This window comes from Oncorhynchus mykiss, chromosome 1, assembly GCF_013265735.2.
Source record: "Oncorhynchus mykiss isolate Arlee chromosome 1, USDA_OmykA_1.1, whole genome shotgun sequence".
Lineage (NCBI taxonomy): Eukaryota > Metazoa > Chordata > Actinopteri > Salmoniformes > Salmonidae > Oncorhynchus > Oncorhynchus mykiss.
Window position 1 is genome coordinate 4,126,996 of NC_048565.1, and position 25,466 is coordinate 4,152,461.

The window sequence follows — 25,466 nt, forward strand, 5'->3', positions numbered from 1 at the left end:
GAGTGATGAAGAGAGAGATATTGTCTCTAGAAACATCATTGAAACCAGGAGATGTCATTGCATGTGTGGGTGGTGGAACTAATAGGTTGGATAAGGTATAGTGAGCAGGACTAGAGGCTCTACAGTGAAATAAGCCAATAAACACTAACCAGAACAGCAATGGACAAGACATATTGACATTAAGGAGAGGCATGCTTAGTCGAGTGATCAAAAGGGTCCAGTGAGTGGAGAGGTTGGTTGAGGGTCACGGCGATTTAGACAGCTAGCCAGGCCAACCGGTAGCAAGCTAGCATAGGATGGAGTCTGTTGTTAGCCACCTCTTGCGTTCGGTCAGTAGATTAGTGGGGTTCCGTGTGGTAGAGGGGATTAATCCAAATCACACAACAACAACAAAAATAAGAACAATAGATATAGTTATAGAGGCCCGAGAAGAAAACATAATAATAATAAAAATAAATAAATTGTCCGATTGTCTATTCAGATAGCAGCCGGTAAGACAGCTAACGGTTAGCGGGCCGCAGATGGGCGTTCAGGTAACGTCGCGACAGAGGAGCCAGCCGGATCTCATTCAGGTAGATAACGTCGGCAGTCCAGTTGTGAAGGCCCGGTGGGGCTCCGCGTAGGCAGTGAAACGGGTCCGGATAGGTGACTGCAGCCCAGGAGTGAATGATGGAACTCAGGAGTGATTGACGGAGCTGGCTAGCACCGGAACAATCGATGTTTGCTCCGGAATCGATGAAAGCCGACTGTCACACGGATAGCAGCTAGCTAGCTGTGAGATCCGGGTATGAATGTCCAGAGAGCAGTTGAAATCCAGGGACATGGAGAGAAAAATTGGTCCGGTATGTTCCGTTCCGAGCCGCGCTGCGCCGTACAAAACTGGCGATAGATTTTCGATAGATTTTCGAGCTAAAGGATAGCTGATGACCACAAACCGTGGTTAGCTGAATACTAACGATTTGCCAGTAAAGAAGCTAACTAGCTTCTGATTAGCTTCTGGATTAGCTTCTGGGCTAGCTCCTGGCTAGCTACTGGCTAGTTTCTGGCTAGCTTCTTGGAGTTTCTGGCTAGCTTCTTGGAGGATTACAGATCTGAGGTAAATAATACTTTTTTATAAATATAAATTGGTGAGGCTGGTTGCAGGAGAGTGTTTAGAAGATGAGTTGATGGAAAATAAAAATAAAATGTATGTGAAAAAAGTTGTAAATATATATATGTATACAGGACACGACAAGACGAGGACAAAAGACGTCTGAACTGCTATGCGATCTTGGAGAATACATGATACATTATAATACATTATAGTGAACTACTTCGTACCAGAGCTCTATGGGCTATAAAAGTGAAGATGAACCAGTCTTTGAAATAAAACGAGTCAAACTACATATCAAAACAGACCACACGAATAAGAAAAATTAAAAGCCTGTTTATTTTCAAGGGTCCCAGTTTAATTTGAATTTCAGTTGACAGAATGAACACCCTTTAATTTAACATGCAGTGATCTTGAAGACAAATCAGGCAGATTTTTGGATGTGAAAATAAGATTAGGCCATGACGTTGCCAGGTTGGTGTGATATTGCTCTGGTCAAAGGGCTCAGCATGAACAAGCAGCACATAACGCCTTGGACCAGAGCTTGGCCATAATGTTGCCAGGTTGGTGTGATATTGCTCTGGTCAAAGGGCTCAGCATGAACAAGCAACACGTCACGCCTTGGACCAGAGCTTGGCCATAATGTTGCCAGGGTTTGGCAATGTAGTTGCCAGATTTGCAGTTATTCTGATTTTCACAGTGATTATTAGTGTTCTAGTATAAATTCAAATTTTCTCATTCTCAAAACAGCGTGTGTTTGGGCAACCTGGGTTTTGTTCTGACAGAACCGTCAAAGTCAAAAACAAGGAAGAATAACAATAATAATGATGATGATGATGATGATCAAAACCTTGTTAGATATTCCTTCCTCAGATATTTGTGAGATTGGAATTGACGGTTGTGATCATGAACATCCAAAAGGAGAACGATGGTGGATAACAGCAACCATTAGCATACATCTCCGAAATCCATTAGCGGTATGTAGTGTACCGCCGCAGGCCTGTAGCAGGCACCCTGAACTGATGCTGAGGAGATCAGTGTCGTCGGCTACGCCAGCCGCTCCATTGGCATGTCTCCCAAGGAAGAGGGAAACTAATGTGTGTAGTACAAATGTTCAGTAGGGTCCTTCACGAACAGACGAGACAAGGGACAAACAACACAAGTCATTATCCACAGATTAGATCTGCTTAGGCCTTGGCGACTGACCGCGTCGATCCCCCCGAGAAAGCCTTCCGTACCTACCTTGAGTTTACCACGCCATGACAGAAAGAAACAAGCATCTCTATAGTACACAGACAATATATAGTGCACCACATTAGACCAGAGGTCTATGTGGAGGCCAATGTAGGGGACTAGGGTACAATTTGAGAAGCAAACCCTCTGTCCACTTTGGTACCCTACCACTGTACTGTACATTAAAGCTTAATCTGGTGTCTTTGTCATCCTCTCACTGAAAACAGATCTACAACCACAAATGAACATCTCTAATTCTCTAAAAAACAACATATTAGCATGGTGTGTCTTTAAAAACAGGTCCTCAGAGCGTAGTCGTTAGGAAAATAGCGGCGACGACTTGTTGGCACATTTTTTTACCAAAAGAGTGATGTGTGCAGTGACGTCCTTGTGGGGTTCTTTTTCATAGTGAGGGTATAGGTCTATTCTTGCGATGCATGCTGGGAAATATGACGACCTCAGAAAGAGAATCCTTGGTACTTGGCTGAGAGAACAGCTTGAAGCCTCCACACATCCCAGAAATACCAATTACTTCCACTTTGACGACACAACGGAAATGTGATTCAACTACATACAAAAAATAATAATCTATACTTTACAAAACATTGTCATGATGATGAAAGTCTGTTCTTTCTTTTTAATAAGGCACAAGGTTTGTAAATGTATTCCTCATGGTTCAGTAACTCCTGGGCCTGCTGGTCCTTCGGGCCTGGTCCGTACAGAAGCCTGGGGCTAGATTTTACACGTATGCCCCCAACGCTGCATGGAACTCCGTCAGACACTGGACCAGCTGCTGGAACTTAGGCCTCTCCTCTGGATCAAGGGCCCAGCAACACGCCATCACCGCAAACCTACAGAGAGAACGAGAGAGAGAGAGAGAAAAAACAGAGAACTAGCTAGGTCAGCAAGGGCACTCACACAAGCCATTTAGACCAGCTCATCGCACAGTTTATGTTGAATCGAAACCCAGAAGGACTTCAAAACGATCTAAATAGCACAACATGTACAAACAATGTTTTCAAAATCTGCTGATCACATAACAATATTTGGGAATTTAAGGCTCACAGTCCCAAGGACACTCACTACCATACTATCATTGGGGCAGTACCACGGGTTACCATACCGTCATTGGGGCAGTACCACGGGTTACCATACCGTCATTGGGGCAGTACCACGGGTTACCATACCGTCATTGGGGCAGTACCACGGGTTACCATACCGTCATTGGGGCAGTACCACGGGTTACCATACCATCATTGGGGCAGTACCACGGGTTACCATACCGTCATTGGGGCAGTACCACGGGTTACCATACCGTCATTGGGGCAGTACCACGGGTTACCATACCGTCATTGGGGCAGTACCACGGGTTACCATACCGTCATTGGGGCAGTACCACGGGTTACCATACCGTCATTGGGGCAGTACCACGGGTTACCATACCATCATTGGGGCAGTACCACGGGTTACCATACCGTCATTGGGGCAGTACCACGGGTTACCATACCATCATTGGGGCAGTACCACGGGTTACCATACCGTCATTGGGGCAGTACCACGGGTTACCATACCATCATTGGGGCAGTACCACGGGTTACCATACCGTCATTGGGGCAGTACCACGGGTTACCATACCGTCATTGGGGCAGTACCACGGGTTACCATACCGTCATTGGGGCAGTACCACGGGTTACCATACCATCATTGGGGCAGTACCACGGGTTACCATACCGTCATTGGGGCAGTACCACGGGTTACCATACCATCATTGGGGCAGTACCACGGGTTACCATACCATCATTGGGGCAGTACCACGGGTTACCATACCGTCATTGGGGCAGTACCACGGGTTACCATACCATCATTGGGGCAGTACCACGGGTTACCATACCATCATTGGGGCAGTACCACGGGTTACCATACCATCATTGGGGCAGTACCACAGGTTACCATACCGTCATTGGTGCAGTACCACAGGTTACCATACCGTCATTGGTGCAGTACCACAGGTTACCATACCGTCATTGGTGCAGTACCAACACAATACACCATACCGTCATTGGTGCAGTACCACAGGTTACCATACCCTCATTGGGGCAGTACCACAGGTTACCATACCGTCATTGGTGCAGTACCAACACAATACACCATACTATCATTGGGGCAGTACCACGGGTTACCATACTATCATTGGTGCAGTACCAAGGGTTACCATACTGTCATTGGGGCAGTACCACGGGTTACCATACTATCATTGGTGCAGTACCACGGGTTACCATACTATCATTGGTGCAGTACCACGGGTTACCATACTATCATTGGGGCAGTACCACGGGTTACCATACTATCATTGGTGCAGTACCACGGGTTACCATACTATCATTGGTGCAGTACCACGGGTTACCATACTATCATTGGGGCAGTACCACGGGTTACCATACTATCATTGGTGCAGTACCACGGGTTACCATACTATCATTGGTGCAGTACCACGGGTTACCATACTATCATTGGTGCAGTACCACGGGTTACCATACTATCATTGGGGCAGTACCACGGGTTACCATACTATCATTGGTGCAGTACCACGGGTTACCATACCATCATTGGGGCAGTACCACGGGTTACCATACCATCATTGGGGCAGTACCACGGGTTACCATACCATCATTGGGGCAGTACCACGGGTTACCATACCATCATACCTGCATCCCTCAAGGTCTATTCTTCTCTATTTTGGTGGAAAGATCCAATTCAACACTGTTTCTGAAGTATGTTCAGCTCCCTCGATAACCGTCGTTACAACATCTCCTCTGCTGGTGGCCACTCATCCAACTGTAAATCATATAGGTTTACAACATCTCCTCTGCTGGTGGCCGCTCATCCAACTGTAAATCATATAGGTTTACAACATCTCCTCTGCTGGCGGCCGCACATCCAACTGTAAATCATATAGGTTTACAACATCTCCTCTGCTGGCGGCCGCTCATCCAACTGTAAATCATATAGGTTTACAACATCTCCTCTGCTGGCGGCCGCTCATCCAACTGTAAATCATATAGGTTTACAACATCTCCTCTGCTGGTGGCCGCTCATCCAACTGTAAATCATATAGGTTTGTCATGGGGACAATAAACGGAAAACGGCCACAGGCGGTATCCCAAATGCCACACTATTCCCTAATTAGGGCGCTGGTTGAGCCCTGACCCTTTGTGGTTCCTTCCGTTCGTTCCAAATGGCCCCCTATGCCCTACAGATCATTGTGTTTGACACTACGTAGTGCACTTCATCGGCTATAGGGTGGAATTTGGAATGCATGGCAGGAACCACAAGGTCAGGGTAAGACTCAGTAATGAATGATGTTGATAGATGGACGACTGGCTGCTGCTGGGCTGTAACGGTCCATAAAACATGGAAACAGAGACTCCTTGTGTGTCCATCTGGAGGGTTCCCACAGTCAACCCTCTGGAGGGTTCCCACAGTCAACCCTCTGGAGGGTTCCCACAGTCAACCCTCTGGAGGTTTCCCACAGTCAACCCTCTGGAGGGTTCCCACAGTCAACCCTCTGGAGGGTTCCCACAGTCAACCCTCTGGAGGGTTCCCACAGTCAACCCTCTGGAGGGTTCCCACAGTCAACCCTCTGGAGGGTTCCCACAGTCAACCCTCTGGAGGTTTCCCACAGTCAACCCTCTGGAGGGTTCCCACAGTCAACCCTCTGGAGGGTTCCCACAGTCAACCCTCTGGAGGGTTCCCACAGTCAACCCTCTGGAGGGTTCCCACAGTCAACCCTCTGGGGGGTTCCCACAGTCAACCCTCTGGGGGGTTCCCACAGTCAACCCTCTGGGGGGTTCCCACAGTCAACCCTCTGGAGGGTTTCCACAGTCAACCCTCTGGAGGGTTCCCACAGTCAACCCTCTGGAGGGTTCCCACAGTCAACCCTCTGGAGGGTTCCCACAGTCAACCCTCTGGAGGGTTCCCACAGTCAACCCTCTGGAGGGTTCCCACAGTCAACCCTCTGGAGGGTTCCTACAGTCAACCCTCTGGAGGGTTCCTACAGTCAACCCTCTGGAGGGTTCCTACAGTCAACCCTCTGGAGGGTTCCTACAGTCAACCCTCTGGAGGGTTCCCACAGTCAACCCTCTGGAGGGTTCCCACAGTCAACCCTTAGGAGGGTCCCCACAGTCAACCCTCTGGAGGGTTCCCACAGTCAACCATCTGGAGGGTTCCTACAGTCAACCATCTGGAGGGTTCCCACAGTCAACCATCTGGAAGGTTCCTACAACCATCTGGAGGGTTCCCACAGTCAACCATCTGGAGGGTTCCTACAGTCAACCATCTGGAGGGCTCCTACAGTCAACCATCTGGAGGGTTCCCACAGTCAACCATCTGGAGGGTTCCTACAGTCAACCTACAGTCAACCTACAGTCAACCCTGTGGAGGGTTCCTACAGTCAATCCTGTGGAGGGTTCCCACAGTCAACCATCTGGAGGGTTCCTACAGTCAACCTACAGTCAACCCTGTGGAGGGTTCCTACAGTCAACCTACAGTCAACCCGTTGTGTTTCAGTTAAATCGGGACAGTTGATTGGCCCCAGCTGTTTTACTTACAGTTCATCGGGACAGTTGATTGGCTGTGCTATTCTGTATCCATCCTTCAGATAGGCTGCCATCTCGAAGGGGTCGATGTCGATGTAGGGGGTCTGTCCCAAGGTCATCAACTCCCACAGGGTCACACCAAACGCCCACTGAGGAACAGGGACAAGGTCAGAGGTTAGACAACAAGCTCAGAGGTTATAGGTCAGACCACAGACTATAGAAATAAAAATGACCAGAATGTATGTCTGAGGGGTTTTTCTCGTTCTAGTATTTCTTTTAATTTGGGATGGACAGTCATCCATATGACCAACAAGACAGGATGACACATACAGTAAGTCGTATATGTATTGTGTGCCAGCTCTACTGACCATTGTTTCTGTGCAACATTAGCTACACATGTAGGCAGACGAACACAAACTAGGACTCGGAGACAGCTGGAAAAAAAAACCCACAAAGTATCTGCAATACATATGATTATAATCAGGTGGTATTGTGTTAAAGCAATGCGTTATGTTAGGGTCAAGGTGTCTCGGTGTGAGATCAGTGTCAAAGGAAAGTCATGTTCTGTCCAGCCTGCACAGCACAGCACCAACGGTTTGAACAAAAGCATTCCACTGACACAAAGCAAGGAAATATAGCCGGAAAAATGCACACCAACTTCAGAAAACGTTGCTGTTAAAAGTTTTTGATAAGGGCCGTCTCCCTCTAGACACTGCAGTGCTTGGAAACAGGAAGACATCAGAACCTGTAGTTGTAGCTACTGGCTACAACTCTCAACATACTGAATCAATCGAACTTCAGCTTTTAAGCCATTTCCAAACAACAGAACACGAGAAGACTAGTCCAGTAGAGTATAAATATGAACGGCAATCATTATAAACATAATTATGGTTTTGGAACCAAGTCACCGATTCATTCATCAGTCATCTTCAGAAGATTGGCCAGTGTTCTACAAAGACCATAAAACAACGGGAGTTCAACCAGAAGCTCATTGGGAGAGGTAGACAGACTTGAGACACACGCTCTGTGAAAAAATATCCCTCTGACATCAATGAAAGATTTAGGAGAAAGTCTGAGGTGTTATCTTCACTGTGTGACTCAGCACTTGAGAGTCATTGTGACGTGACTGTGTGTGAGTGTGTGTGTGTGTGTGTCTGACTCATTCTATAAATGTAGAATCCCATGAAACCTGAGCTAGCTTCCTGACTGTCTACAGTAGTTTGCTGACTGTCTACAGTAGCTTCCTGACTGTCTACAGTAGCTTCCTGACTGTCTACAGTAGCTTGCTGACTGTCTACAGTAGCTTGCTGACTGTCTACAGTAGCTTGCTGACTGTCTACAGTAGCTTGCTGACTGTCTACAATAGCTTCCTGACTGTCTACAGTAGCTTCCTGACTGTCTACAGTAGTTTGCTGACTGTCTACAGTAGCTTCCTGACTGTCTACAGTAGTTTCCTGACTGTCTACAGTAGCTTCCTGACTGTCTACAGTAGCTTCCTGAATGTCTACAGTAGCTTCCTGACTGTCTACAGTAGCTTCCTGACTGTCTACAGTAGCTTCCTGACTGTCTACAGTAGCTTCCTGACTGTCTACAGGAGCTTTCTGACTGTCTACAGTAGCTGCGTGTGTGTGTGTGTGTGTGTGTGTTCTCACCACATCACTAGCACTAGAGAAGTCATGGTTGAGCAGGCTCTCCAGGGCCATCCAGCGGACTGGTCTGTTCTCGTTGTCTCCCAGACAGTGGTAGTCCATAGGGAACAGGTCTCTGGACAGGGCGTTGTCACAGATCTTCACCTGCATGCTGTCGTCAATACTACCAGGGAGGAGGGAAGAACAAGGTTAACCTTCTACAATAGACTTTATATGACACGAATACAATGGGTTGTAGACTTCACTGTGAAATGCTTTGAGACCTTCCCTGCGATGTAGAGTAACAAAATAATTATATTGTAACAAGAGGAATGAAATAAAATACGCAAGAATGGAGCTATATACAGGAAGTACCAGATCAATGTGGATCTATATACAGGGAGTACCAGATCAATGTGGATCTATATACAGGGAGTACCAGATCAATGTGGAGCTATATACAGGGAGTACCAGTACCAAGTCAATGTGGAGCTATATACAGGAAGTACCAGTACCAAGTCAATGTGGAGCTATATACAGGAAGTACCAGTACCAAGTCAATGTGGAGCTATATACAGGAAGTACCAGTACCAGATCAATGTGGATCTATATACAGGGAGTACCAGATCAATGTGGAGCTATATACAGGGAGTACCAGTACCAAGTCAATGTGGAGCTATATACAGGAAGTACCAGTACCAAGTCAATGTGGAGCTATATACAGGAAGTACCAGATCAATGTGGAGCTATATACAGGAAGTACCAGATCAATGTGGAGCTATATACAGGGAGTACCAGTACCAGATCAATGTGGAGCTATATACAGGAAGTACCAGATCAATGTGGAGCTATATACAGGAAGTACCAGATCAATGTGGAGCTATATACAGGAAGTACCAGATCAATGTGGATCTATATACAGGGAGTACCAGATCAATGTGGAGCTATATACAGGGAGTACCAGATCAATGTGGATCTATATACAGGCAGTACCAGATCAATGTGGAGCTATATACAGGAAGTACCAGATCAATGTGGATCTATATACAGGAAGTACCAGTACCAGATCAATGTGGAGCTATATACAGGAAGTACCAGATCAATGTGGAGCTATATACAGGAAGTACCAGATCAATGTGGAGCTATATACAGGAAGTACCAGATCAATGTGGATCTATATACAGGAAGTACCAGTACCAGATCAATGTGGAGCTATATACAGGAAGTACCAGATCAATGTGGATCTATATACAGGGAGTATCATATCAATGTGGAGCTATATACAGGAAGTTCCAGATCAATGTGGAGCTATATACATGGAGTACCAGATCAATGTGGAGCTATATACAGGGAGTACCAGATCAATGTGCAGAGGCACTATGTATTTGAGGTAGATAGAGTGCATTCAAACTGAAATATCACATTTACATAAGTATTCAGACCCTTCACTCTGTACTTTGTTGAAGAACCTTTGGCAGTGATTACAGCCTCGAGTCTTCTTTGACTTTCAAGAATTTTAAAGTTTCTTCAAGTGCAGTCTCAAAAACCATCAAGCATTATGATGAAACTGGCTCTTATGAGGACCGCCACAGGAAAGGAAGACCCAGAGTTACCTCTGCTGCAGAGGATGAGTTCATTAGAGTTACCAGCCTCAGAAATTGCAGACCAAATAAATGCTTCACAGAGTTCAAGTTACAGACACATCTCAACATCAACTGTTGAGAGGAGACTGTGTGAATCAGGCCTTCATGGTCGAATTGCTGCAAAGAAACCACTACTAAAGGACACCAATAAGAAGAAGAGACTTGCTTGGGCCAAGAAACACGAGCAATGGACATTAGACTGGAGGAAATCTGTCCTTTGGTCTGATGAGTCCAAATTTGAGATGCTTGGTTCCAACCACCTTGTCTTTGTGAGACGCAGAGTAAGTGAACGGATTATCTCTGCATGTGTGGTTCCCACCGTGAAGCATGGAGGAAGAGGTGTGATGGTGCTTTGCTGGTGACACTGTTGGTGATTTATTTAGAATTCAAGGCACAATTAACCAGCATGGCTACCACATCATTCTGCAGCGATACACCATCCCATCAGGTTTGCGCTTAATGGGACTATCATTTGTTTTTTAACAGGACAATGACTCAACACACCTCCAGTCTATGTAAGGGCTATTTGACCAAGAAGGAGATTGGATGGCGTATTGCATCAGATGACCTGGCCGCCACAACCACCCGACATCAACCCAATTGAGATGGTTTGTGATGAGTTGGACCGCAGAGTGAAGGAAAGCAGCCAACAAATGCTCAGCATATGTGGGAACTACTTCAAGACTGTTGGAAAAGCATTCCAGGTGAAGCTGGTTGAGAGAATGCCAAGAGAGTGCAAAGCTGTCATCAAGGCAAAGGGTGGCAACTTTGAAGAATCTAAACTATATTTGGATTGGTTTAACACTTTTCTGGTTACTACGTGATTCCATATGTTTTATTTCATAGTTGTGATGTCTTCACTATTATTCTACAATGTAGAAAATAGTAAAAACAATAGAAGAACCCTTGAATGAGTAGCCGTGTCCAAACTTCTGACTGGCACTGTATAAATGGTATGTGTCTTATTGATCTAGAGCCAGGAACGCAATTTTCATATTTGTATCAATGATGATAATGAATAAATGGACCTAAATTAAACAAAACTTTGGGGTAGAACTCTTCGCAGAATATACAAATCCATCAACACTCAATACAACAATAGTTGATACTCAACACTTTCTGTAGGTTTTTAAAAAAAATGGTATATTAGCACGAGAAGGGCCGTCATGAGATACTCACACACAGTTCCTGGAGGCCAGGTCTTTGTGGATGACCTCTCTTCTGGACAGGTAGCTCATCCCGCATGCTATCTGTATCGCCATGTGGACTAAGTCCTGCTGGGAGATGGCCTAGAGAGGGAGGAGAGAAAATAAGCACATTTCCATATATATTATACACACACACACACACCGATAGATGGAGAGCAAGAGACACCGAGAGAAAGACAAATCAAATTGTATTTGTCACATACACATGGTTAGCAGATGTTAATGCGAGTGTAGCAAAATGCTTGTGCTTCTAGTTCTAACAGTGCAGTAATATCTAACAAGTAATCTAACAATTCCCCAACAACTACCTAATACACACAAATCTAAAGGGGTGAATGAGAATATGTACATATAAATATATGGATGAGAGAGAAAGAGAGAGAGAAAGTCAGAGACAGAGAGAGAGAGCAAGAGAGAGGCCCAAAAGTGGATATTCAGAGGACTAGCCTGGTTGGTGAGCTTTTAAATCATTACAATTCCACTCCTACAGAGATTAAACCACCCCTACAGAAAATAAACCACCCCTACAGAGAATAAACCACCCCGACAGAGATTAAACCACCCCTACAGAGAATAAACCACCCCTACAGAGAATAAACCACCCCTACAGAGAATAAACCACCACTCCTACAGAGATTAAACCACCCCTACAGAGAATAAACCACCCCTACAGAGAATAAACCACCCCTACAGAGAATAAACCACCCCTATAGAGAATAAACCACCCCTATAGAGAATAAACCACCACTCCTACAGAGATTAAACCACCCCTATAGAGAATAAACCACCCCTACAGAGATTAAACCACCACTCCTACAGAGATTAAACCACCCCTATAGAGAATAAACCACCCCTACAGAGATTAAACCACCACTCCTACAGAGAATAAACCACCACCCCTACAGAGAATAAACCACCCCTATAGAGAATAAACCACCCCTACAGAGATTAAACCACCACTCCTACAGAGAATAAACCACCCCCCCTACAGAGATTAAACCACCACCCCTACAGAGAATAAACCACCCCTGCAGAGAATAAACCACATCTACAGAGAATAAACCACCACCCCTACAGAGAATAAACCACCCCTCCTACAGAGATTAAACCACCCCTACAGAGAATAAACCACCCCTATAGAGAATAAACCACCCCTACAGAGAATAAACCACCCCTCCTACAGAGATTAAACCACCCCTACAGAGAATAAACCACCCCTATAGAGAATAAACCACCCCTACAGAGAATAAACCACCCCTATAGAGAATAAACCACCCCTACAGAGATTAAACCACCCCTACAGAGATTAAACCACCACTCCTACAGAGAATAAACCACCCCTGCAGAGAATAAACCACATCTACAGAGAATAAACCACCCCTACAGAGAATAAACCACCCCTCCTACAGAGATTAAACCACCCCTACAGAGAATAAACCACCCCTACAGAGAATAAACCACCCCTATAGAGAATAAACCACCCCTACAGATAATAAACCACCCCTACAGAGAATAAACCACCCCTACAGAGAATAAACCACCACTCCTACAGAGATTAAACCACCCCTACAGAGATTAAACCACCCTTACAGAGAATAAACCACCACTCCTACAGAGAATAAACCACCACTCCTACAGAGAATAAACCACCCCTACAGAGATTAAACCACCCCTACAGAGATTAAACCACCCTTACAGAGAATAAACCACCACTCCTACAGAGAATAAACCACCCCCCCTACAGAGAATAAACCACCCCTATAGAGAATAAACCACCCCTACAGAGAATAAACCACCCATATAGAGAATAAACCACCCCTATAGAGAATAAACCACCCCTACAGAGATTAAACCACCCCTACAGAGAATAAACCACCACTCCTACAGAGAATAAACCACCACTCCTACAGAGAATAAACCACCCCTACAGAGAATAAACCACCACTCCTACAGAGAATAAACCACCACCCCTACAGAGAATAAACCACCCCTACAGAGAATAAACCACCCCTCCTACAGATAGGTTGTCTATGGGGACGCACAATGTGTAGTGAGACAAGAGGAAACAGTCTGCTTCACGACCATCCTACTATCCGTCTGATTAGCCTGGGTGGCTTGACATCGGAGTTGAGACGTAGCTTAGCCTAGCGGTGTGTATATTAACAACAGACCAGGACTAAATACTGAAGCTTAGCCTAGCGGTGTGTACATTAACAACAGACCAGGACTAAATACTGAAGCTTAGCCTAGCGGTGTGTACATTAACAACAGACCAGGACTAAATACTGAAGCTTAGCATAGCGGTGTGTACATTAACAGCAGGTCAGGACTAACTACTGTAGCTTAGTCTAGCGGTGTGTACATTAACAACAGACCAGGACTAACTACTGTATCTTAGCCTAGCGGTGTGTACATTAACAGCAGACCAGGACTAACTACTGTAGCTTAGCCTAGCGGTGTGTACATTAACAGCAGACCAGGACTAACTACTGTAGCTTAGCCTAGCGGTGTGTACATTAACAGCAGACCAGGACTAACTACTGTAGCTTAGCCTAGCGGTGTGTACATTAACAGCAGACCAGGACTAAATACTGTAGCTTAGCCTAGCGGTGTGTACATTAACAACAGACCAGGACTAACTACTGTAGCTTAGCCTAGCGGTGTGTACATTAACAGCAGGTCAGGACTAACTACTGTAGCTTAGCCTAGCGGTGTGTATATTAACAGCAGACCAGGACTAACTACTGTAGCTTAGCCTAGCGGTGTGTACATTAACAACAGGTCAGGACTAAATACTGAAGCTTAGCATAGCGGTGTGTACATTAACAGCAGACCAGGACTAACTACTGTAGCTTAGCCTAGCGGTGTGTACATTAACAGCAGACCAGGACTAACTACTGTAGCTTAGCCTAGCGGTGTGTACATTAACAGCAGACCAGGACTAGGAAGCTTTAACTTGTGATTGAAAATGATTCGGTATGTTTTCGTTGCTGCGCCTTAAATCAAAGCTTCCGTCTCCCGGTTTGAAAGACGAACACGTGTGTGTGTGTGTGTGTGTGTGTCATACTCAAGGCTGATTGATCGGTTGGATTTACATTACAGGCATGTCAGAGGACACCTGTGCTAAAGGATTAAAAGGACCCCTGGAGTTACCAAGCACAAATGGGGTGATTGTCTCCTCATGGGAAACGGTCTCTACCCCTGTACTTCAGCTTAATACACACTACACTAACGCACTACATTAACACACTACATTTACACTTTTAGACCTGGGTATTGGTTGGCGTCAATTGGTGCCTAACTACTGGTCTGCGTTAACACTGGCGGGATGACTGTAGTACAATAGTAGGACAATGGTGGGATGACTGTAGTACGACAGCAGTACTACGGCAGTACAGTGACAGGACGACGGTAGGATGACAGTAGGCCGGAGCCAGGGTTCGGGGCTCACCTGTGGGTTGTTGGCCTCGGCCAGCTTGCACTGTCTCAGGAACAGTTTGAGGTTACCCCAGTCCATATAGGGCAGTAATACCATAGGCTTCTCTCCTTCCTCTGTACACACATGACAGATGGGGAGCAGGTTCCTGGAGGACAGGACAACTGGGAGGTTAATAGGAAATAGGTAGGAGAGACAGGGAGGGAAAATACTGCACATATCAACTAGTCTATCTAGCAGAATTCAATGGTGACTGATAATAGAAGAGGAAGAGCAAGATAAAACACTACTACAATGACACGGATCCAGGTGTTTCTGGGGGGGGGGGGGGGGGGGGCAAGATAACACACTACTAAAATGACACGTGAGTGGGGGGCTGGTAGGGGACGCAGAGAGAAGCAGGTGAGTGGGGGGCTGGTAGGGGACGCAGAGAGAAGCAGGTGAGTGGGGGGCTGGTAGGGGACGCAGAGAGAAGCAGGTGAGTGGGGGGCTGGTAGGGGACGCAGAGAGAAGCAGGTGAGTGGGGGGCTGGTAGGGGACGCAGAGAGAAGCAGGTGAGTGGGGGGCTGGTAGGGGACGCAGAGAGAAGCAGAGAGAAGCAGGTGAGTCGGGGGCTGGTAGGGGATGAAGAGAGAAGCAGATGAGTGGTAGGGGACGAAGAGAGAAGCAGGTGAGTGGGGGGGTGGTAGGGGATGCAGAGAGAAGCAGGTGAGTGGGGGGCTGGTAGGGGACGCAGAGAGAAGCAGGTGAGTCGGGGGCTGGTAGGGGACGAAGAGAGAAGCAGATGAGTGGTAGGGGACGAAAAGAGAAGCAGGTGAGTGGGGGGGTGGTAGGGGATGCAGAGAGAAGCAGGTGAGTGGGGGGCTGGTAGGGGACGCAGAGAGAAGCAGGTGAGTCGGGGGCTGGTAGGGGACGAAGAGAGAAGCAGATGAGTGGTAGGGGCCGAAAAGAGAAGCAGGTGAGTCGGGGGCTGGTAGGGGATGCAGATGGCTGTTTACAGCTGCCACACCTGATATGTGCATGATTGTGAAGTGGATCTGCTCATCAAAGAGACTAGTGGCAGTTGCTTAAATTCAACTGAACGCATCAACAAAACTGACTTTATAATCATTATAGCAGGCGCCAGCGGGTTCTTTAGATGGGTAGGGCTGAAAAAGTCGATACTATCATATAAACTGTACTACGGTATACTAAAATGATCATAAGCATCGTGACATTTTGTGATATTGCAGTATATCGTGAAACACTACAACAGACATTAGAAACAATACGTTCCATTACACGGGTCACATTAGTTAACATCATTTAAACTAACATTCTACATTACCGTGGACATTATTGCATCACAATACCAGGCAGCCAATGAGCTTTGGGTTTTACCAGTCAAATTGCCAGGATTAGAGGTTCCAAGCCCTTTTTATTTTCATTCTATTTCTGTGTGCTGCTGCATTGTGGGAAGTGTGTGTGTGTGTGCGTGTGTGTGTGTGTGTGTGTGTGTGTGTGTGTGTGTGTGTGTCTTTGTCTTTCCTTTGACATGTTCCAGTCATAGCAGACCGGCAGACGGCGGTTTTTCACAGAACGAGGAACAACCTAAGAGTGACGATACAGTACGGGGAAGCCTATGACCCTCTCGTCAGGTTTCCATGGTAGCGCCTAATTCAAAGAAGCTATGTTGTTTACCTTTCAGCCACGGTAAACTGTATCGGCACGGCTAGAATGCTGTTTGAAGACCACGTTGGAAACAAGTGTTTTAATGAAAAATAAAAAAATGTATTAAAACAAATTATATATATATATATATATATTTTTTTTACCCAAATAAATTATATTAAATTCAACCAATCAGTATCCAGGATCCAAACAATCTGTTTTATAATAATGTCATCTTCAGTGTGGAGAAATCTAGCAGGAACCCAGGGTCTAAGGTCATTTCCAGTACAGGGGAAAGTTGGTTGTTATGACCATAGCATTAGAATGAATGTGTGGGATGATGACAGTCATTGCTGAGCAGACAGCTGACAGACAGTGGAATCATTGCATAACACACTGACTTCCTGTAAGGTACGGACACTGACTTCCTGTAAGGTATGGACTGCATGACATGTCAAAATAAACAAACAAGGAAGCTAGGGGCTATATTCAATGTGCGGGACAAAATTGAGACTATGATTAAGAAGTTGGAGCTCTTCTCTGTCTACATTAATTAAGGACAACACACCGGTCTTTCCATCATTGTATGATTTTTTTATGTGTGCAAATTAACTCAAGCTTACGGACAATGTCAAATATGATAAAGCGAAGCACCTGAGTGAGTTGGGTGCGCAATTACCCAGGTACTTTCCCGAAACGGATGACACAAACAACAGGATTCGTTATCCCTTTCATGCCCTGCCTCCAGTCCACTTACCGATATCTGAACAAGAGAGCCTCATCGAAATCGCTACAGGCGGTTCTGTGAAATGTTTATTTAAAATCTGGGGCTGCGCTCAGAGTATCCTGCCTTGGCAAATCGCACTGTTAAGACATTGATGCCCTTTGCAACCACGTACCTATGTGAGAGTGGATTCTCGGCCCTCACAAGCATGACAACTAAATACAGGCACAGACTGTGTGTGGGAAAATGATTTAAGACTGACTCTCCAATACAACATTGCAGAGTTATGTGCATCCTTTCAAGCACACCCTTCTCATTAACTTGTGAGTTATTCGCAATTTTTGATGAACAAATAAGGTTTTATATGTAAGATGGTTAAATAAAGAGCAAAATTATTGATTATTATTATTTGTGCCCTGGTCCTATAAGAGCTCTTTGTCACTTCCCACGAGCCGGATTGTGACAAAAACTCACACTCATTCTTATGTTTAATAAATGTGTTGTATAGTGTGTGTGTGGCAGGCTTACAATGATGGCAAAAAAACAACATTTGAGAGTGCGCTGACCCTGACCCAGGGGGTACGGCAGCTGAAGGTTGAATGTTTGAAGGGGTACGGGGACTATAAGAAGTTTGGGAATCACTGGTCTATGGTACAGAAACAGCAGGTGTCCATCTGATCCTGTTGTGATGATTTGATCTGATTGATTACCTGTGATGAAGTCCTCGTAGTTTACAGCTCTCCGTAAGCATCATGGTCACCTGCACCTCAGATGCATGGTCTAACGAACGAGAGAAGAGAGTGAAAGAGAGAAGGAAGGACAAAAAAGGAGAAGACGAGAGACTCAAGTTTAGTCGTAGAAATTCCACAGAGCATAAATCTGGGGATACGTTGCAGTTTTTAAAGAACACTCAAAACTTAAGTTTCGGAAAGCAACCCCAAGAAAAAACAGTCCGTAGATAACGGGTGAGAGCCGTCTAAACCTTCTTGGCCAAGCTGAGCCATGAACATTCCTCCTGACCAAATCAAACACAATATAATATATATATATATATATATATTTTTTTTTAAAGGTCATGTCACAGTCTAACAGCCCTCTTGACAACACCATTCTATATTCTCCTAGAACAGCACCAGTCAGTGCTTTCCTGTGAGCGTTTATATCATCTTTAGTTGGAAACAGTGAGACGCTCGATTGACCCTTGCCAACCTACACAGAAGCCCAAGACCTGGGTTCTATCAGTATTTACAATCTTTCAATACATTTCCCAATTGGCTCTAGTCTGCCTGAAGTGTCAGAGGGGCGGGGTTTGAACCCTCATTCTATTGGTTCCATTGTGCCGGCTAAGTTCAATAAAGCCCAGATAAAAGTTTTGAAATGATTTTGAATACTATTCGAACCCATATCTGCAGAGGGTCTAAATCTGGGAGAGAGGGAATGGCCCTCTTTGGAAGCAGGCCCTCGGGGTCTGCCGGGAGGAAGAGGAGGAGGACAAAGCAGGACCCGGGTATGGTTGGCATGGGGGTGGGCACATTGTTCATGGTCTGGTACCCACCCTAGATAAACATGGAATTGCTAGGGGAGCTAGAGGGCAAAGGTCAGCTGGGAGGGACACGTGAACCTGAGAACGTCTGTGGGAAAGAGAGACTGTGTGGACTGTGGTTTTAACTGCTTACCTCAACCTGTTCTTCAACCTGCCGCGTGTTCACTGTACGGGGCAGTGGCGCACCTCAAAACATACACTTGTGCATTGATAACATTTTCTGGCACCTTGAATCACGCAACCACCTGCCCTTTGTTGAGTTTGAGAGGAGTCAAGTGGTCAAAGAGGTGAGAACTTGCCTTACCCCCATCTAACCCTGACTCATAGCCTTGGGTTAACCTTGTGGTCTAATTTAATAGGTATGAGAGAATAGCCCAACTAAGAGCTGTTTTCTCAGCATCACCAGGAGATACAATGCAGACCACTCACATGCTGAGGAAAGAATGAGATAAGGCGTTACGTGTTTGGTGGGAAATTCAAACCATCAGCTAGTATAGAGGTAAGACAGACATAGACAGGGGAATGAATGGGTTACAGACAGTGATGAGGGAATGAATGACTGCGTACCTTTTACAGTCTTCACAAAGCACTGCTTCTCCTTGGCCGGGTCCTTCTCGTCCAACAGAACACCATGGAAAATGCGGCCAAATGTTCCTGTGAAAGAACAGCACATCTTTTATTAGAGGTAGATGCCAATATAAATGTCTCACAACTGGTGTCCCCCAGGGCCCTGTAATAGGCCCTCTCCTGTTCGCACTACTGGTGTCCCCCAGGGCCCTGTAATAGGCCCTCTCCTCTTCTCACTACTGGTGTCCCCCAGGGCCCTGTAATAGGCCCTCTCCTGTTCTCACTACTGGTGTCCCCCAGGGCCCTGTAATAGGCCCTCTCCTGTTCTCACTACTGGTGTCCCCCAGGGCCCCTTAGATAGGCCCTCTCCTGTTCTCACTACTGGTGTCCCCCAGGGCCCTGTAATTGGCCATCTCCTGTTCTCACTACTGGTGTCCCCCAGGGCTTGGTACTAGGTCCTCTTTAATGTCTCAGTACTGGTGTCCCCAGGGCCCTGTACTAGGCCCTCTCCTGTTCTCACAACTGGTGTCCCCCATGGCTTTGCACTCCACAGACTTTAGGTGTTGCCTTTACACGATCAAGAAAAAAATAATAGGCCTAGACTTGATTTAGGCTACATTACAGCACACTAAATGTTTCTGATCGGTGATAGATGAGCAAACGAATAGATGAGCTATACCACCTCTTATTTGTCCAGGCAGAGAATTAACCAAATATACAGACGGAGACTCAGGGAAACAAAAATCACATTGATTGATTAAGACGAGTTACATGTGTTTTTTTTGTCAGGAGTAGGGTACTTAGCAAAAATAATCAACTTGTATTGATGACAAAATGTTCTGGTCAGTGATAATGAATGACCCAACTAGACAAGATGATCACGAGCAGCACTCAACTCAATGTAGCTGACATTTATACAGCCTGATGTGTAGCCTAATCAATATCCAAATGGGAGATTTAGTGGAGAGAAAAATAATAATAATAATAATCTGGCATAGATTGATTTATCAAGCCGAGTTCCCACGGTTATCTCGAAGCAGCACGGTTATCTCAAAGCAGCGCGGTTATCTCGTAGCAGCGCGGCTATCTCGAAGCAGCGCGGCTATCTCGAAGCAGCGCGGCTATCTCGAAGCAGCACGGTTATCTCGAAGCAGCACGGTTATCTCGAAGCAGCACGGTTATCTCGAAGCAGCACGGTTATCTCGAAGCAGCACGGTTATCTCGAAGCAGCACGGTTATCTCGTAGCAGCACGGTTATCTCGTAGCAGCACGGTTATCTCGTAGCAGCACGGTTATCTCGAAGCAGCACGGTTATCTCGAAGCAGCACGGTTATCTCGAAGCAGCACGGTTATCTCGGTTATCTCGAAGCAGCCGGTTACCTCGGTTATCTCGAAGCAGCACGGTTATCTCGAAGCAGCACGGTTATCTCAAAGCAGCACGGTTATCTCAAAGCAGCACGGTTATCTCAAAGCAGCACGGTTATCTCGAAGCAGCACGGTTATCTCGAAGCAGCACGGTTATCTCGAAGCAGCACGGTTATCTCAAAGCAGCACGGTTATCTCAAAGCAGCACGGTTATCTCAAAGCAGCACGGTTATCTCGAAGCAGCACGGTTATCTCAAAGCAGCACGGTTATCTCAAAGCAGCACGGTTATCTCAAAGCAGCACGGTTATCTCGAAGCAGCACGGTTATCTCGAAGCAGCACGGTTATCTCAAAGCAGCACGGTTATCTCGAAGCAGCACGGTTATCTCGAAGCAGCACGGTTATCTCGAAGCAGCACGGTTATCTCGAAGCAGCACGGTTATCTCGAAGCAGCACGGTTATCTCGAAGCAGCACGGTTATCTCGAAGCAGCACGGTTATCTCAAAGCAGCACGGTTATCTCAAAGCAGCACGGTTATCTCAAAGCAGCACGGTTATCTCAAAGCAGCACGGTTATCTCGAAGCAGCACGGTTATCTCGAAGCAGCACGGTTATCTCGAAGCAGCGCGAAACGGTGCTGAAATATACGGAATAAAAGTATTAAAAAGGCAACATGCAACAATTTCAAAGATTTTACAGAGTTACAGTACATAAGGAAATCTGTCAATTTAAATTAATGTATTAAGCTCTAATCTATGGATTTCACATGACTGGGCAGGGGTGCAGCCATGGGAGGGCATAGTCCCACTCACTGGGGAGCCAGGCCAAGCCAATTAGAATGAGTTTTTCACCCACAGGTCAAAAGAAGCCCAATGTGGAGGTCCTGGACTGGCGTGGTTACACGTGGTCTGCGGTTGTGAGACCGGTTGGAAGTACTGTCAAATTCTCTCAAATGAGAATAAGTAGTACAGTACGTCCACGATTCAATTACTTGGCAACAGCTCTGGTGGACATTCCTGCAATCAGGACACACCCTCAAAGTTGAGACATAGGCTGTACTGTGTTGTGTGACAAAACAGTTCATTTTAGAGGTGCCATATATTGTCCCCAGCACAAGGTGCACCTGTGTACTGATCATGCTGTTTAAATCAGCTTATTGATATGTCACAACTGTCATGTGGATGGATGATCGTGGCAAAGACAAAATGCTCACCAAGAGGGATGGAAACAAACGTGTGCTCAATTTGAGAGAAATAAGCATTTGTTCGTATGAAACATTTCTGGGCTATTTTCATTTGGTTTCATCAGACCAGAGAATCTTGTTTCTCATGGTCCGAGTCCTTTATGTGCCTTTTACTGAGGAGTGGCTTCCGTCTGGCCATTCTACCATAAAGGCCTGGTCGGTTGAGTGCTGCAGAGATGGTTGTCCTTCTGGAAGGTTCTCCCATCACCACAGAGGAATTATGGAGCTCTGTCAGAGTGATACACAGGATACACAGTATTCTCTTCTCTGTGGATACACAGTATTCTCTTCTCTGTGGATACACAACAGATACACAGTATTCTCTTCTCTGTGGATACACAAGAGAAACACAGTATTCTCTTCTCTGTGGATACACAACAGATACACAGTATTCTCTTCTCTGTGGATACACAACAGATACACAGTATTCTCTTCTCTGTGGATACAGTATTCTCTTCTCTGTGGATACACAACAGATACACAGCATTCTCTTCTCTGTGGATACATAACAGAAACACAGTATTCTCTTCTCTGTGGATACACAGTATTCTCTTCTCTGTGGATACACAACAGATACACAGTATTCTCTTCTCTGTGGGTACAGTATTCTCCTCTCTGTGGATACACAAGATAAACACAGTATTCTCTTCTCTGTGGATACACAACAGATACACAGTATTCTCTTCACTGTGGATACACAGTATTCTCTTCTCTGTGGATACAGTATTCTCTTCTCTGTGGATACAGTATTCTCTTCTCTGTGGATACAGTATTCTCTTCTCTGTGGATACACAACAGATACACAGTATTCTCTTCTCTGTGGATACACAAGAGAAACACAGTATTCTTTTCTCTGTGGATACACAACAGATACAGTATTTTCTTCTCTGTGGATACACAACAGATACACAGTATTCTCTTCTCTGTGGGTACAGTATTCTCCTCTCTGTGGATACACAAGATAAACACAGTATTCTCTTCTCTGTGGATACACAACAGATACACAGTATTCTCTTCACTGTGGATACACAGTATTCTCTTCTCTGTGGATACAGTATTCTCTTCTCTGTGGATACAGTATTCTCTTCTCTGTGGATACAGTATTCTCTTCTCTGTGGATACACAACAGATACACAGTATTCTCTTCTCTGTGGATACACAAGAGAAACACAGTATTCTTTTCTCTGTGGATACACAACAGATACAGTATTTTCTTCTCTGTGGATACACAACAGATACACAGTATTCTCTTCTCTGTGGATACAGTATTCTCTTCTCTGTGGATACAGTATTCTCTTCTCTGTGGATACACAACAGATACACAATATTCTCTTCTCTGTGGATACACAACAGATACACAGTATTCTCTTCTCTGTGGATACACAACAGAAACACAGTATTCTCTTCTCTGTTGATACACAACAGATACACAGTATTCTCTTCTCTGTGGATACACAACAGATACACAGTATTCTCTTCTCTGTGGATACACAACAGATACACAGTATTCTCTTCTCTGTGGATACACAACAGATACACAGTATTCTCTTCTCTGTGGATACGCAACAGATACACAGTATTCTCTTCTCTGTGATGTCATCAGGAGTGAGAGACCACTGCTTGCCTAGAAGTGAGTAACAGAGTGAAGGTGTCGTCAGCGTCTCTGCACTATAAAACAATGTTTGTGTGACAAAGTTCAGACCAAAAAAGGTCTTCGCCAGGACATCACATACACAGACCTTGTAATGAATGGTGTTTATTGGGAAATGGAAGATTGTTTTCAACAATGTGTGTTCAACTTTCAGTTGTTTCACAACAAGGTAAAACAATAACATGGATTCATCAGGCATGAATCAGACTCCTCTTTTACGCTGCTGCTACTCTCTGTCTTTATCTATACATAGTCACTTTAATAACTGTACCTAAATGTACATTTTACCTCAATTACCTCGACTAACCGGTGCCCCCGCACATTGACTCTGTACCGTAACACCCTGTATATAGTCTCAACTATGACTCTCTACCGTAATACCCTGTATATAGCCTCCACATTGACTCCTTACCGGTACCCCCTGTATATAGCCTCCACATTGACTCTGTACCGTAACACCCTGTATATAGTCTCAACTATGACTCTCTACCGTAATACCCTGTATATAGCCTCCACATTGACTCCTTACCGGTACCCCCTGTATATAACCTCCACATTGACTCTGTACTGGTACCCCCTGTATGTAGCCTCCACATTGACTCTGTACTGTAATACCCTGTATATAGCCTCCACATTGACTCTGTACCGGTACCCCCTGTATATAGCCTCCACATTGACTCTGTACCGTAATACCCTGTATATAGCCTCCACATTGACTCTGTACCGTAATACCCTGTATATAGCCTCCACATTGACTCTGTACCGGTAGCCCCTGTATATAGCCTCCACATTGACTCTGTACCGGTACCCCCTGTATATAGCCTCCACATTGACTCTGTACCGTAACACCCTGTATATATCCTCCACATTGACTCTGTACCGTAATACCCTGTATATAGCCTCCACATTGACTCTGTACCGGTACCCCCTGTATATAGCCTCCACATTGACTCTGTACCGGTACCCCCTGTATATAGCCTCCACATTGACTCTGTACCGGTACCCCCTGTATATAGCCTCCACATTGACTCGGTACCGGTACCCCCTGTATAAAGCCTCCACATTGACTCTGTACCGTAACACCCTGTATATAGCCTCCACATTGACTCTGTACCGTAATACCCTGTATATAGCCTCCACATTGACTCTGTACCGTAATACCCTGTATATAGCCTCCACATTGACTCTGTACCGTAATACCCTGTATATAGCCTCCACATTGACTCTGTACCGTAATACCCTGTATATAGCCTCCACATTGACTCTGTATCGTAACACCTTGCCACTATATACAGGGTGTTAAAATACTTAACACGTTTTTCTTCATAACTTCTTAAAGCTGTTAAGTTGTTGGTTGAGGAAGCATTTCACTGTACGGTATGTATTGTTTTCGGAGTGACTTATAACATTTGATTATATGCCCTTCCTAACTGGCACCCTACATAGTGCAGTAACATAGGGCTCTGGTCTAATGTAGTGCACTATACAGGGAATAGGGCTCTGGTCTAATGTAGTGCACTGTAGGGAATAGGGCTCTGGTCTAAAGTAGTGCACTATATAGAGAATAGGACTCTGACCTAAAGTAGTGCACTATATAGGGAATAGGGCTCTGGTCTAAAGTAGTGCACTATATAGGGAATAGGGGCTCTGGTCTAAAGTAGTGCACTATATAGGGAATAGGGGCTCTGGTCTAAAGTAGTGCACTATATAGGGAATAGGGGCTCTGGTCTAAAGTAGTGCACTATATAGGGAATCGGGCTCTGGTCTAAAGTAGTGCACTATGGAGAGAATAGGGGCTCTGGTCTAAAGTAGTGCACTACATAGGGAATAGGGCTCTGGTCTAAAGTAGTGCACTACATAGGGAATAGGGCTCTGGACTAAAGTAGTGCACT

At 45.4% G+C, this 25,466-nt stretch overlaps 1 protein-coding gene across 2 annotated transcripts in view; it reads right to left on the reverse strand.

Annotated features, from left to right (window-relative positions):
* Nucleotides 1-1,410: 1,410 nt before the first annotated feature.
* The window catches only part of LOC110524778 (receptor like tyrosine kinase), a 128,624-nt gene continuing 104,568 nt past the window's right edge, over nucleotides 1,411-25,466 (reverse strand). For both annotated transcript variants that reach the window (XM_036982788.1, XM_036982740.1), the window contains 7 exons: nucleotides 19,318-19,404; nucleotides 17,918-17,987; nucleotides 14,849-14,981; nucleotides 11,369-11,478; nucleotides 8,571-8,730; nucleotides 6,931-7,067; nucleotides 1,411-3,174 (listed from right to left, as the gene is read on the reverse strand). In XM_036982788.1, the coding sequence (XP_036838683.1) occupies nucleotides 3,063-3,174; nucleotides 6,931-7,067; nucleotides 8,571-8,730; nucleotides 11,369-11,478; nucleotides 14,849-14,981; nucleotides 17,918-17,987; nucleotides 19,318-19,404 (809 nt within the window). In that variant the 3' untranslated portion in view covers nucleotides 1,411-3,062. The remainder of the gene's footprint in view (nucleotides 3,175-6,930; nucleotides 7,068-8,570; nucleotides 8,731-11,368; nucleotides 11,479-14,848; nucleotides 14,982-17,917; nucleotides 17,988-19,317; nucleotides 19,405-25,466) is intronic.